Source organism: Suncus etruscus, chromosome 14, assembly GCF_024139225.1.
Source record: "Suncus etruscus isolate mSunEtr1 chromosome 14, mSunEtr1.pri.cur, whole genome shotgun sequence".
In the NCBI taxonomy this organism is placed as follows: Eukaryota; Metazoa; Chordata; class Mammalia; order Eulipotyphla; family Soricidae; genus Suncus; species Suncus etruscus.
Window position 1 is genome coordinate 95,885,688 of NC_064861.1, and position 15,441 is coordinate 95,901,128.

Consider the following 15,441-nt stretch of genomic DNA (forward strand, 5'->3'; position numbering starts at 1 on the left):
AATACAGTACAAAAACCCCTTCCTTACACCTATATTCCTTGCAGCACTATTTACCATAGCAAGACTCTGGAAACAACCAAGATGCCCTTCAACAGACGAATGGCTAAAGAAACTGTGGTACATATACACAATGGAATATTATGCAGCTGTCAGGAGAGATGAAGTCATGAAATTTTCCTATACATGGATGTACATGGAATCTATTATGCTGAGTGAAATAAGTCAGAGAGAGAGAGAAAAATGCAGAATGGTCTCACTCATCTATGGGTTTTAAGAAAAATGAAAGACATTCTTGCAATAATAATTTTCAGACACAAAAGAAAAAAGAGCTGGAAGTTCCAGCTCACCTCAGGAAGCTCACCACAAATAGTGATGAGTTTAGTTAGAGAAAAAACTACATTTTGAACTTTCCTAATAATGAAAATGTATGAGGGAAATGGACAGCCTGTTTAGAGTACAGGCGGGGGTCGGGTGGGGAGGAGGGAGACTTGGGACATTGGTGATGGGAATGTTGCACTGGTGATGGGTGGTGTTCTTTACATGACTGAAACCCAAACACAATCATGTATGTAATCAATGTGTTTAAATAAAAAAAAAAAAGTGTCTCCTGGATTTCTACCCAACCCTTGGATTCACATAGGGGTTTCCATTTTCTCAACTGCACATACTGCTCCCAGTGTCCCTATCCAGGGTGAGTATCCAGGAGAGTTAGAGTCAAGGAGGGGAATGCTGTGGTGAGGGGAAGGACAAGTCCATATCACCCCTGGAGGAGCAACTTGTGGATGTCGCTTCTCAGCTGCTTCCCTGAAACAGTGTCTGGTTCCTTCCTGAGGCTCTGACGTGGCACCCTGTGATCAAAAGGGCCAGCTCAAGGACACACCCTGGTTCTGTCCTGTGGGCACTGAGTCCCTCCAGAACACAGCTAAAACAGAAGGAGACGCCATGACCCCTCTCTTGGCCCTGTTCTGCCTTGGTGAGCTTCAGGAGGGACCTGAGACTCAGGGGGGACCTTGAGGAGGCTCCCTAGGGACTCAGGGTGGACTCTCACAGGGTCTCTCCCTCCAGGGCTGGGTGTGAGCACCAGGTCACAAGCACAGGCAGGTGAGTGCAATCTTAATATCTACTGTTGAGAAAGGGAACCGCAGTTTGGGGGTGTGAATGGAAGATGTGGGAGTCCTAGCATGAGACCTGAGATTGGAATTGGGCCATGTCTATGACCAACCTATTCTTCTTTTCAGAGACTGTCCCCAGACCCACCCTCTGGGCTAAGCCAGGCTCTGTGGTTCCCTGGGGGAGCATCATAACCCTCTGGTGTTGGGGTATCTTGGGGGCCCAGGAGTTCCATTTGCATAAAATGGGAATCTTATCACCCTGGGATACTCAATTACCACTGGAGCCAGGGGTCAAAGCCAAGTTCTCTGTCATCTACATGGTTGAAGCACATGCAGGGACTTACTACTGTCACTATCTCAGATCCACTGGCTGGTCAGAGCATAGCAACTGCCTGGAGCTGGTGGTCACAGGTGAGACTCACCCAGAGTCCAGGTGCTACCTTCACCTGGCAGCAGAGGGAGAGTTTTATTCTCAAGATGTGAGAGTAACCCTGGATACCCTGTTTCCTCCTAGGCCTCTACAACAAACCGTTCCTCTCAGTCCTGCCGAGCCCTGTTGTGGCCTTGGCGGGGACCATCATCTTCCAGTGTGGCTCATGGTGGGAATTTGACAGGTTTGTCCTGACTCAGGAGGGAGACCACAAGACCCCCAGGAAACTTGCCTCACAACAACTCCCCAATGGGCAGCACCAGGCCCTGTTCCTTGAAGGCCCTGTAACCCCCAGTCACAGGTGGTTGTTCTGGAACACCCCAGATGTGGTCTCCCCCCAGCGACCCACTGCAGCTTGAGGTCTCAGGTGAAGCTCATCCTGGCCTATTCAGGTTTTGCAACTACCTGGAATTCTTGGGGTCTCTGTTCAGAGGGGAGGCACATGTGAATAGGTTGGTGAGGGAGCATGGGAGTCTTGAAGCAGACACTTAGTTTGGTAGGGCAGTGTCACTGGAACAGGACAGGACAGAGGGTAGAGGTGCAGACCTGCCATTCTCTATCCTTACAGGTGTGACTAGAAGACCCTCCCTTCTGAGCCCACAGGGTACAATCATGATCCTAGGACAGACCCTAACCCTGCAGTGTCACTCTGAGGTCGCCTATGACATTTTGGCTCTGTCCAAGAAGGGGGGCCTGGATCTCTGCCAGGTCCCCAGGGGCCACACACAATCTGGGTCCTCTCAGGCCAACTTCATCATGGACTCTGTGAGCATCTACCATGGGGGCCAATACCACTGCTATGGGGGACACGGTTTCCCCCCACTGTGGTCGGAGCCCAGTGACCCCCTGGACATCCTGGTGGCAGGTGAGGGGGCACAGCTCCATAGGAACCCCAATTCTGATCGGGCCCTATTAGGTGGTGATGATAGGACAGGGGCGTGGGTTCCCCAGGAAGGAGAGACAGAGACCCAGAGTGCGGGCTAAGAGAGGCCCTGGAACAGCTCTGACCAGCTTTGACTCCTTCCTCTCCTAGGACAGCTCCCCTACACTCCAACCCTCTCAGTGGAGCCAGGCCCCTCTGTGTCCCCAGGAGACAATGTGACCCTGCGGTGTCAGTCCAGAGACGAGAAGAACACTTTCCTGCTGGCCAAGGAGGGAGCAGCTGACCCCCCACTGCATGTCATAGTGAATAAGACAGAGAGGATAACAGAGGCCCTGTTCTCCTTCCACCCTGTGACCTCAGCACAAAATGGCACCTACAGGTGCTACAGCTCCAACAGCTCCCACCCCTACAGGCTGTCAAATCCCAGTGCCCCCCTGCAGATCTGGGTTTCAGGTGAGATCTGTCCCCTCCATCATGGTCAGCTCAGGACTGTGTCCATGAGGCTCTGGTGTGATGGTAAGGGGAACTAAAATGGTCAATGGGGGGCTTCTCCTTAGATTTTGTCACTTCTGCCACTCTCAGGGCGCCCCAAAGTGCTGGGTGGGCTGTTACAGGAGAGGGGATGGGGAGCCGTGGGCTCATTCCACCCATCCTCATTCTCTTCCAGGACCCTCTGGCTACAGCAGGACAATGTCCACCAGGACAATGTCCACCAGGACAATGTCCATCAGGACAATGTCCACGGCTGATGTGGGTGAGTCTCTGGGGCACTGTCCAGGGAGGAGATAAGATAAGGATCATTGAGGTGGTGAGGAGGGAGACAGGAAGGGTGAGGGGAGTGACAGGGAGGTGCTAAACCCAGGGACCTGCAAGGGGATGAGGACAGAGCAGGGAGGGAATAGGCAGAGATGCGGAGGGGTGGAGACCCTGCGAGTTTCTGGATGGTTTGCAGGGACCCAAGGACCCCTCAAGCCAGGGTCCAATAGCACACTCGGCCCCATATCCTTTGCTCAGGGGTGACTCAGAACCTGAATAACTCAAACCTACTGATCATCGGGCTGTCCACGACCAGTGCTCTGCTTGTCCTCCTTCTCCTCCTCTTTCTTCTTCTCCTCTCTCACTACCGCCACAGCCAGACTGGACATGGAAAGTCGTGTGAGTGAGCGATGAGGCCACGCAAGGGTTCCTGTCCCAAGACCCAGCCCTGCCCAGAGCCTCCTTTACACTGTCCATAGGGGCTTCACACCCAGCACTCTAGGACACAGACCTGACCTGCCCAACACCCCCTCTCTGGCCCTGGCATTGCCCTCTGCTCCCCAACTCCCGCCCCAGTGTTCACATCCAGAAAGATGATGGCCCAGGTGGTCGCTACAAGGGGAATGGATGGTTAAGGGCATAGGGAACCCGGGGCCTGGGGCAGAGTGGGGATGTCAGTCAGAGACATCTCAGGAGACCAGTCAGGACACACTCCCACTCCTCTCGCTACAGACGCCGCTGTCACCCACACACAGTCTGAGGAAGGGGTGCTACTGAACCCCCAGGTGAGCCTTTCCTGGTCCAGCTCTTCCTGGGGTCACTTTCCTCCCCACAGCTCCAGCTGCCAGAAGACCCCACTGTGCTCAGTTTCAGGACCAGGAGGAGACACCCTTACCCCCTACTGCCTCCTGGGGTGCAACTAAGTGTCAGGCCTGGTAACTCAGTGAATTCCCCCATGCTCCAGGGTCCCCCTAACTCTTGGAGCCCATGTATACAAAGAGCTCGTCTTTTACACTCGCACATACACATTCACTCACACAAATACACACTCACACTCAATAACACACTCACATACACCCCCCCCCCCCTCAACTCCACTGCAGACCCTGCACTGAGCTCTGGAGCGAATGAAGGGGAGAGGGAGGGAGGGAGTGAAGTGGGAGGGAAGGAGGGCTGGAGGACGGACTGATCAGGGAGCAGCAGCTGAGGGAAGGACAGAAGCGAGTCTTAGAGCATCCAGATGTTGACAGCTCAGAAGGCAACCTGGAGCAGCTGTGTGTGCCAAAGAGAGGAAGCAAGGTCACAGACACTCTTGTCCCCCATAGTGCAGGCAGAATGAAGACCCCCATAGAGCAACCAATGCCCAGGTGAAGCATGCAGAACTCAGGCAGGGAGTGACCTCCTGTCCCCCCGTTTCTGGAGCTCAGCTGAATGCATAGCACAGACAGACAGAAGAGGACACACAGACTGGCAACAGGTGAGTCCCTCTACTCCAGGCCCCCAGATTTTCCACATGCCCTCTACACCCCTGACCCCCCCAATTTTCCTCCAGGCAGCAGCACCTGAGGCCCTCCTGGAACTGACTTACACGTAGCTGAACCACCTGGATACTGCACAGGAGACTACAGTGCCCCCTTCCTCCCTGTCAGGGGACCCCCTCAGAGTACCCCAACATGTATGCTGCTCTGGCTTTCCACTGTCCTAGCAAGGACCCAGCATGGTTCCGGGACCCCAGGAGATAATGTTCCCACTTTCTGGAAATAAAGCACCAGATTTCTGAGTCATCAGTGTATGACATGAGAACCAAGCCAAGAAGAGAAAGTTTCAGGGGCCAAAGTGAGAGCAAAACAGAGAGCATCTGCCTTGCACACATGTCTGACCTAGTTTTAATCCCTGGCATCCCATAGGGTCCCCTAAGCACCACCAAGAATGACCCCTGAGGGCAGAGCCAGGAGTAATTCCTGAGCTAACACCGGGTGTGGCCTCAAAATAAAAGCAATAGGAGCTAAAGCTATAGCACAGAGGTAGGGCATTTGCATTGCATGCTGCCTACCCAGAACAGACCTGAGTTCAATCCCCAGCATCCCATATGGTCACCTGAGCCTGTCAGGAGAAATTTCTTAGCACAGAGCCTAAAGTAACTGCTGGGTGTGGCAAAAATACCAAAATAAGGGGCACAGCTCCTTTCAGGCTTGGGGATGAACCCAAATTAGTCTCATGCAAAGCAAGTGCCCTCCCTGCTGTACTATTGCTTCAACCTCCAAGAGTAATTTTTGAGTGCAGTTAGGCATAACCCATGAACACCGTTGAGGTAGCCTTCCAACAATATTTTAAATACTATCTATAATAAGAGTCTGGAATGATAGCACAGTGGGTTGTGGGTGCCCCTGCCTGTAGGGACACCAATTAAGATGTGGTTATTCTTTCTTGGAGGGAGATCGCACAAACACAGAGACAGACATGGAGACAGACAGGCAAAGACAGACACAGAGACAGACAAATTGGGAAAAGGATTCCAGTCAAATCCGAGTCCAATTCCATTTATTGAAACTCAAGGCCCAGCTTATATACTTTTTGAGGGCACTGTTCCCTCTCATAAATATGTCAATAAGGATAGATATATTGAACAGGACAAATAACAGGACCCATTGGCAGGTGAGTTGGAATGTGCAAATAATGAGATCTGTCTCCATCAGGCCAGGATGTGTGCCGGCCAGCAGCTTCAGTTTATTCGTGGTCGTGGAAAGGGTCTGCACCTGAAAAGGAAATGGGTGGGAAAAAGGGGACCACCAAGGATTCTGATTATGGCGTCGATTTATTTTTGAAATGCCATGACTTATATAGGTTTTACACAAAGGGAGGAGGGGACAATGCAAACATTTGTCAAGCATGCAGTTCAAAAGGTTTGGCATGTGCCTGTTAATTTGATACAAGTTTCTTGAGGAACATCCTATTATCACACCAAATGCTCTATCTATAGGTCTGAGTTTCCTGAGCCAGAAGAGTGTGACCTTATGGTTCTTTTGATCTGTGTCAACTCATGGCCAGTTAGCACGTACACAATGTATAGCTCAATTAAAGGACAGGCCTGTTAGAAAATGGCAGTTTGCTACAAGATGGCTGTGCTTATGCCAAGACTGTGAGGGAGAATCTGGCTCCCTACAAGGATGTACTGATAATGGAACTCATCTCCGGCAGGTGGGATAAGGGGACCTTATAGATTAGACTTAGTTTCCCAGGACCCAAGTCCTGTGCCTTCTTTGTTTCTGAAGAAGCCTTAGATCTTAAATGTTTACATTTAGTTCTCAAGTCTGTCTGCTTTTATTATAGATCTGTGTTTGTTGCCCTTAAATCTTAAATGTTTACATTCAATTCTCAAGGCTTCTTGCTTTCAGCAAAGCTCTGTGCCTGTCACAAGGCCCTGCATTTCAGCTAAGTTTTCTGCCTGTTCTTAAGGGCTCCCGTCATTTCCCCCTTTCTTTTAATATAAAGCAAGATTAAAAATATAATATGCTAACTATAACTGTGAGTTATACTGTTTAATAGCTATCCTACATTCTAAATTATTCTATATAATTCTATATAGTTGGTCAAAACTGCAATGTTAGACCTGTGAAAACAGCATAGTTAAAAGGACCCAGAAACATGGGCCAGAGTGATAGCATAGTGGTAAGGCATTTTGCCTTTGTCACAGTCAAAGTGGGATAGACCCAGGTTTGATCTCTGGCATTCCATATGGTCCCCCTGAGCCTGCTAGGAGCAATTTCTGATCAAAGAGCCAGGAATAAGTCCTGAGCACTTCTGGATGTGCCCCCCCCCCCAAAAAAAAATAATGAACAGAAACAACTGGTGCTGAATGGAGACAACTAGTATTGACCAGTCACAACCAGTATTAATTATATACAACCAGTATAGACTGATGACAATCAGTGTTGACTAGATACAATGATTGTTGACTGGTGATGACCCTTATTGGCTAAAAACAACCAGTGTTGAATGAAGACAACTCGTGTTGACTATTATTATTACCAGTATATTAACTGGTAACATCTAGTGTTGAGTAGACACAATCATTGTCGATAGGGAATGTTGAGGGGAATGTTGTTTGGTGCAGCCTGTATGAAAGCATCAGAAAGGAAGAACAGAGCCTCAGATGACTCAATGTTTTCACTTCTTAGCAAAATCAAAAATAAATTTTATTCCAAATGACACGCACATCTCAGTTTATGGCAGCACTCAGTGCAATAGCCAGGATAAGGAAATAGCCCAACTGCCTAAGGACTGATGAACATATCAAGAAGTCAATGTGTGGGGGCCAGAGAGATAGTATAGTTGGTAGGGTAATTGCCTTGCATGTGGCTAACCCGGGTTCAATTTCTGGCATACTATATGTGCCCTGACCACAGTCAGGGGTGACTTCTGAGTGTAAATCCAGAAGTAAGCCCTGGACAATTCTGGGGTATGGTTAATAAAAGCCATAGTGTATGTAGGTAGTGGAATAATGAAGTTCAGTGTAACTTGGATGAATGAGAGGAGTTACAAGTGAAATAGCCAAGAGAAAAGACACATGGACACACACACAAATACACAAACACACTTATAATATCAAATGATCTCACCACTTGTGGAATACAGTGAAACAAGAAAAAGAATCAGTGAAAACATGTATGACAAGCCCTTGGTCCTGGTGATAGATCTGAGAACACCACATTTGGTGGTTGTGGCCTGGGGATGATGAGGATCCTGATAGCAATATAAGGGCACTCTTAGTGTACCAGGCAACAGGAACTACTCTCTTGAAACATGGGACAGGAAGCCTGACAAAAACCCAAAAGGGTTTGGAGGAAAAGCCCAGAAGAAGCCTGATAAACTTGTACAAATTGTGGCTAAGGTTGCACTCTGAGAGGCCCATGAGTGAGAAGACATGGTGCCTCACTCCATACTGAGAACCACAGGAAGAAGACCTGAGGCTCACATTCCAGATCATTCTTCAGAGCTCACGGGCTAAGGGGGCTGCCTAGATTCTGGTCCATGAACAAATTTGGAGACACTGGAGCAACCAAGTACAGGACAGCACCTCCACCTGCACAGTGTGCCTAAGCACATACCTGTGAGAGCCTCCAAGGACTTGCTTCCCACAACTCCAGAATCCTGGCTCAGCCAGGATGGCATGGGTCAAGATCAAACCAGGGTCTTGGATAAACCCAAGGAATGGACTACACTAAACTCATGGTATGAGGTGGGGCTAATAGCAGTGGTGGAACTCCAACCCCAAGTAATATTTTTAATTTAAACACCATGGTTACCAAAAAGTAAGTGCCTCAAAATTTCACCTCTTTGATCTGAAGAGGCAAAAAGCTATCAAAATAAAACTGCAATGCATGACTTTATTAAATGAAAGAGGACATGAGAAAATGGAAACACATCCTCTGTTCATGGATAGAAATGAAAAGTACCATGCTAAATAAAATTGTACAAGAGAGGGACATCCACAGAATTGTAATCATTGAGGTATATAAAATACTATTAAATAATACCTAAGCACAATAGATATGATCAGAATAAGTGCAGTTGGGCACATCAAACTATGTACCCTTTTGTAACCATGATGCTTAAATTAAAAATATGACTTTCCCCTGCCTCCCAGTTAGAGGGGGAAATAAGGGAGGCACCAAGACCAAACAGGTGCAAGACAGCTAAGTAGTAAACTAGGTACAGAGGGGACCACATTTTCTAGCAACCCCGGGGGTGAGGGAGGAGGATTTGGGAGGTAGGATGAAAACGGAAGTATAGGGAGGACAAATCGGTGATGGGAATCCCCCTGATTTTATGTAAATATGTACCTAAAATATTATTGTCAACAATATGTAAGCCACTATGTTCAAAATAAAAATTATATTTAAAAATATGACTTTCCATAAAGGTTGGACTAGATGGCATTTCCACCAGCAGTGAATAAGAGTTCCTTTCTCTCCACATCCCCACCAGCACTGCTTATTGCCATTCTTTGTGATGTGCACCAATCTCTGTGGCGTGAGATGGTACCTCTTAGTTGTTTTGATTTGCATCTCCCTGATGATTAGTGATGTGGAGCATTTTTTCTGTGCCTTTTGGCCATACGTATTTCTTCTTAGACAGTGTCTGTTCATTTTTTCTCCCCATTTTTGATGGGGTGAGATATTTTTTCTTGTAAAGTTCTGTCAGTGCCATGTATATTTTGGATATTATCCCCTTATCTTATTCACTGCTGATGGAAATGCCGTCTAGTCCAATCTTTATGGAAAGCAATACAGAGATTCCTCCAAAAATTGGAAACTGAACTCCCATACGATCCAGCTATACTACTCCTAGGGATATACTTTCAGAACATAAAAATACAATACAAATATCCCTTCCTTACATCTATATTTGTTGCAGCACTATTTACAATAGTCAGACTCTGGAAACAACCAAGATGCCCTTCAACAGATGAATGGCTAAAAAAACTCTGGTACATATACACAATGGAATATTATGAAGCCTTCAGGAGAGATGAAATCATGAAATTTTCCTATACATGGATGTACATGGAATCTATTGTGCTGAACTAGTAGTGAAATAAGTCAGAGGGAGAGAGAAAAACGCAGAATAGTCTCACTCATCTATGGGTTTTAACAAAAATAAAAGAAATTTTTTGCAGCAATTCTCAGAGACAAAAGAGAGTAGGGCTGGAAGGCCCAGATCACTACATGAAGCTCACCACAAAGAGTGATGAATGTTGTTATAGAAATAACTACATTGAGAACTATCATAACAATGTGAATGAATGAGGGAAGTAGAAGCCTGTCTGGAGTACAGGTAGAGGTGAGGTGGGGAGGAGGTAGTTCTGGGACACTGGTGATGGGAATGTTGCACTGGTGAAGGGGGGTGTTCTTTGCATGACTGAAAACCAACTACAATCATATTTGTAATCAAGCTGTTTAAATAAAGATATACAAAAAAACTATGACCTGGGGTTGGAGGCATGGCACAAGCAGTAAGGTGTCTGCATTGCCCATGCTATCATAGGACAGACTGCAATTAGATCCCCCAGAGTCCTTTATGGTCCCCCAATTCAGGAGCGATTTTTGAGCTCATGGCCAGCAGTAACCCCTGAGCATCACCTGGTGTGGTCCAACAACAACAAAAAAAAAAAAAAAAAGAAAAGAAAAAGACTGGTAAATGGGCATTGAGGAAAAAGAGAGAAAACAATATGATAATAATTCTTGAAAAATTTTACTCTGGAAAAGTTTTAGGCTTTAAAATGAAGCAAAGTTATATACCTGATGCTGCTTCATTAATACTATTGCAAACTATTGCAAACCATGGTTCCAAAAAATGAAAAAAGGAGGAAACTAAAAAAGAAGTAATATATCTACCAAGAGGTAGGCTAAGGAAAGGGAAAACAGGAGGGAAACTGGAGAAATGGATGTGTATAAACAACAGTGGTGAAGGAATGGGTTTTGGAACATTGTATGACTGACAGCAAGATTTTAATTCCATATCTCTGAATAATTTAAAAAAACAAGTCAGGACCAGAGAGATAGCACTTCAGGGATGGCAATTGTTTTGTATGAAGCTGACCTGGGTTTTATCTCCAATGCCTCATATGGTCCTCCAATCCTGACAGAAGTGATTTCTGAGTACAGAGCCAAGAGTAACCCCTTAGCCCTGCTAGTTATGGCCTAAAAAATCAAAACAACAAGAAAAATTTGTATAGATGAGCAGTGGGTGAATAAATTTGTCCATCATCATTAAAAATTAAATAGCTGAAAAATTAAATCAAGAATGAAGCATCATTGTATGCTAATGAAAATAAGTCATAACCTAAGGGATAGAAAGTCAGGGTTGTGGATATATGGGGTAAGAAACTCATTCACAGATGGAGACAATGTCATCTTTAGATGCTCTAAAAACAGCATGGAGATTTCCCCAAAAGAATAAGCCTAGGGGGCCAGCGAGGTAGCATAGAGGTAGGGTGTTTGCCTTTCATGCAGAGGGATGGTGATTCGAATCCTGGCATCCCATATGGTCCCCCAAGCCTGCCAAAAGCCATTTCTGAGCATAGAGCCAGGAATAACCCCTGTGAACTGCTGGATATGACCCCCCCAAAAAAAGAATAAGTCTAGTTCTTCCATAAGATGCAGTAATGACACATTTTGGAATCTACCCCCAAAGCACAATCATTGATTCAAAAAGAACATACACAGTCATATCTACTGTAGAACAGAATGAAATGACCAAGATATGGAGACAACCCAAAAGTCCACAAAGAGAGAAGTTGAGCTACTGTGTTATACACACAATTGAATATGATGCCTCTGAAAGAAATCATAAACTTATAAAATATATTTTCTGATGGAAAGTGTCACATGTTATGTGCAATGAGTCAGAGGGTAAGGGCTAAGATCTCAGACATGTGTGGAACTGAGAGAGATAAAAGGATAAAAAAGATGGTATCTTATAAAAAGCAGCCCAATTTCAAAACAGACAAGAAGGCAGAGAGATGAAGTAAAATGGAGAACGACAACTGGAAAAGGTGACAGGACAGAGGCAGAGGGACAGAGGAGGAGAGGGCACTTTAGGAGTGGTGTTGGTGTAGCTAATCACCATAAGCACATACCCTGTTTTAACATCCAGAGCACACATCCTGCTTTTCCTAATACCCTTACCTTGTCTCCTTCAAACAGAAGCACACACCCTGTTTTAATCCCCTCTCACATCGTACCTTATTGACTGACACAGAGTACACACCTTACTCTCCCCTAATATAAATATCCATTTCCCATCTACAAAAAAGATTTAATCTTCTGAAGTGGCTGGTGGATGACTTTCTGTGAGTCTTCTACTCACCTGAGATCCAACCTCACCAGTGTCTTTTACATCCACAGACTTTGACCTCACCAGTGACTCTATCCTCACCAGTGACTTAAACACCTTGGGATCTGACCTTACCGGCTTCATTTCACTGAGATATTTGAGATCAACATTCACTGATATATATATATATATATATATATATATATATATATATATATATACATATATACCACAATAAATAGATCACAATTATAAACTGAGTCTGAAAATGGCTCAGTAGAAATGCTCTCTCCTGAGTGTTGCCTGTGTGTGTTTTTCTACTGTCCTTTCTCCTAAACCTCTTGGGAGTGGGCCGAAAAGGGCCCAGAAAAATCGCTCTCCCAGAGGCTCATTCACGGGCTGGAACGCCAAGGAACTGTGTCCAATCGTGAAAACCGGCTATCAGCAGTACTTTGCAGAAAGGCAGGTCCCCTGTTTGTGATGTCAGGCTGGGAAAAACTACGCCTGCCCAGTGGTTACCAACTGTGAGAAACTGTGAGTGTTGCCTGTGCATGTTTTTCTACTGTCCTGTCTCCTGAACCTCTTGAGAGTGGGCCAAAAAGGGCCCAGAAAAATTGCTCTCCCAGAAACAAACCCAGAAGGATGGTCCCATCCCCTCTGTGGATGCAAAATGGGAATTGAAGGATCTCTCAGCACTTCCATTCAATATGGTACTGGAAGTACTTGCCATGATAATTAGGCAAGAATATCATATTGAGAGCATCAGATAGAAAAGGAAGAACCCAAGATCTCACCAACACAGATGATAGGATGTTGTATGTAAAAATCCTAATGACTAAAAAATAGTTTCTAAAAAACAATATATTTTTATAGTAAAGTGTCAGGTAACAAAATTAGCACTTAAATGTTCATGGCTTTCTTCAGTCAGAGCAACATCATAGCAGGAATGGCATTTGTGTTGCACCTAGCCAACAGAGTTTTGATCATTCTATATAGTCCCCCGAACCTGCCCGGAATAAATCCTGAATGCAAATACAGGGATATACCCTGAGTCTTTCTCCAAACACACCAAGAAAAAAAGTCTTTTTAATATAGAAAATTCTTTTCTATATGCACATAATTAAAGTGGACAAAGTGATACTTAAAAGAATAATCCCGTTCAAAATTGTGCCCCCAGAAAATCAAGTGCCTCAGAAATTCACCTCTTTGATCTGAACATGAGAAATTTCTACAAAAATGAAACTGCGAAACACAACTTCATGACATGAAAGTGGACAGGAGGAAATGGAAACACATCATGTATTTGTGAATAGAAATAAAAAGTCTCATGAGCAATTAAATGAGAAAGAGGGAGGGGACACCTATAGAATTTCACTCATTGTGGGATATAAAATACTATTAAAATAATATCCAAACATGAGATAAATGATTAAAAAACGTGCAGTTGGATAAATTCAACTACAAACGTTTTTGTTGCCACGGTGCTTCAATAAAACATTGTTTGAAAATAAAAAAGACTTGGAAAAGAAGTGCAGTTAGAAAAGAGGATTACTTTGACAAGAGTTATTGAACATTTTTACTCTGGAGAGTTATAGGTGTTGAAAAGAAGCAAAGTTATATGCTTGATACTGCTTCATTAATAGTATTGCAAACCATGGTGCCCAAAAGGAAAAAAAGGAGAAAGAAAGAAGAATTATTTGTCTGTTAAGAGGTAGACTAGGGTGGTAGGACAGGAGGGAGATTGGAGAAATGGACGTGTATAAATAACAGGGGTACAGGAATGGGTGTTGGAACTTTGTGTGAGAGCCATGCAACTCTCAGCAAGATTTTAACTTTGGGGCTGGAGAGATAGCACAGCAGTAAGGCGTTTGCCTTACATGCAGGATGGTGGTTCAAATCCTGGCACTCCATATGGTTCCCTGAGCCTGCCAGGAGCATTTTCTGAGCATAGAGCCAGGAGTAACCCCTGAGCGCTGCCGGGTGTGACTCAAAAACCAAAAAAGAAAGAAAAAGATTTTAACTTTATATCTCCAAGTGACTTTCAAAAAAAACAAAAACAAAAAAAAAAAAAACCAAAAAACTCTGGGCCAGAGTCTTATCACTTCAAGGCAGGCACTGGCTTTGCGTGCAACTGTCTGAGTTTCCCCTCAGGCTTCCCTGAGCAAGGCCAAAATTGATCTTTGAAGTAGAAGCATTAGTTAGCCTTGTTTCTTTTTTAAAATAAAACCCATCAGGAAAGAATCCTCCCGTTTGTGGGAGATGAGACCGACTGTCCAGGAGTGATGGTGCTGTGGGTGGCCTGAGAGGTATGTCTCCAAGTTTTCTGTCCCTGAGCCTCAGCCTCTTTCAAGTGTGGCTTCACAAAAGCTGTTATCTCTGCTGGAGACAACTCTCCCTTTTTACAGCAGGATGCTGTCACCTATGGATCCCGGGTGTCCTATGTGTCACTCCTCAACAGCACTGAGGTATCACATGTCACTAAAATGAGTTTCACTGTTTGGGTCCCTAATTGCTCTCCTGTTGTGCCCTACAAAGAAGCATCTTTTAATTTCAGTGGATTGCAGGGTCCCTCAGATTTCCTTTTCCCACAGTTTATGGTGGGGAGTCAGGGGAAGGAATGATGCACCTCACACAGCAGTAAAATATCTCTGTGTTACAACTGTACAGAGGAAGAAGAACTTGTTCTGTGCTTGTTGAGTTTACAGTCTCCAGCACATTCACTGATGACGAAGGACTGAGACAAGTACATAAGCTTTCCTCGGGGAACATAGGACATTCCATGTGCTGCCACACCCTCACATGCCACAGCCAGACAGGACTCTTTCCAATCAGCCAATGGTCACATAATGCTGCTTGAGCCACACTCCCCCTGCCACAGTGCTTCACCCTCCTAATCTCTCTCAGCCTTCAGCATATCTGTCAGGCATGCGAACACAAGGGGCATTCTAATCACAGACAAAATCAATTCTCAGCATATCTGAGAGCTACAGAGACAAGGGGACAGATAGTTCCCTTTCCTGAGGGCTCTGATGTGACACCACGTGATGGTGGTACTAGCCTCCAGGGGTACAACCCACATTTGTCTAATGTAGCACTGAGTTTTTCCAGGGCATAGCTGAGATAGGAGATAGAACCATGATATCTGTCATGGCCCTGCCTTGTCTGGGTGAGCCTCAGAGAATTCAGACCTGAGGGGTGCCTAAGAAGAGACTCAGAACTCAATAAAAATTTCACATGGTGGGAGCTCTTGCCAGCATGTAAAATGGCAGGCCTCCATGCCAAAGGCCTTCCCACCAAGCTTAGGAGGGGTGCGGGACTTGGGTCACCCCAGCACATTTCCATCTTCTTCCTCCTGAACTCCAGGACTATCCCCGGGCTGCACGCCCAGGGGGCCAGTGAGGTGGGTGCTGGCGAGAAGTTTA

At 45.5% G+C, this 15,441-nt stretch overlaps 1 protein-coding gene across 1 annotated transcript; it reads left to right on the top strand.

The window, feature by feature from the left end:
* The first annotated feature begins 942 nt into the window (after positions 1 to 942).
* On the top strand, positions 943 to 4,775 carry LOC126028697 (leukocyte immunoglobulin-like receptor subfamily A member 6). The gene is given in 10 exon segments (XM_049787630.1): positions 943 to 1,012; positions 1,245 to 1,523; positions 1,627 to 1,852; positions 1,854 to 1,909; positions 2,111 to 2,407; positions 2,576 to 2,878; positions 3,093 to 3,179; positions 3,758 to 3,811; positions 3,914 to 3,966; positions 4,734 to 4,775. Coding segments are annotated over 10 exon segments (1,467 nt in total).
* Positions 4,776 to 15,441: the final 10,666 nt, after the last annotated feature.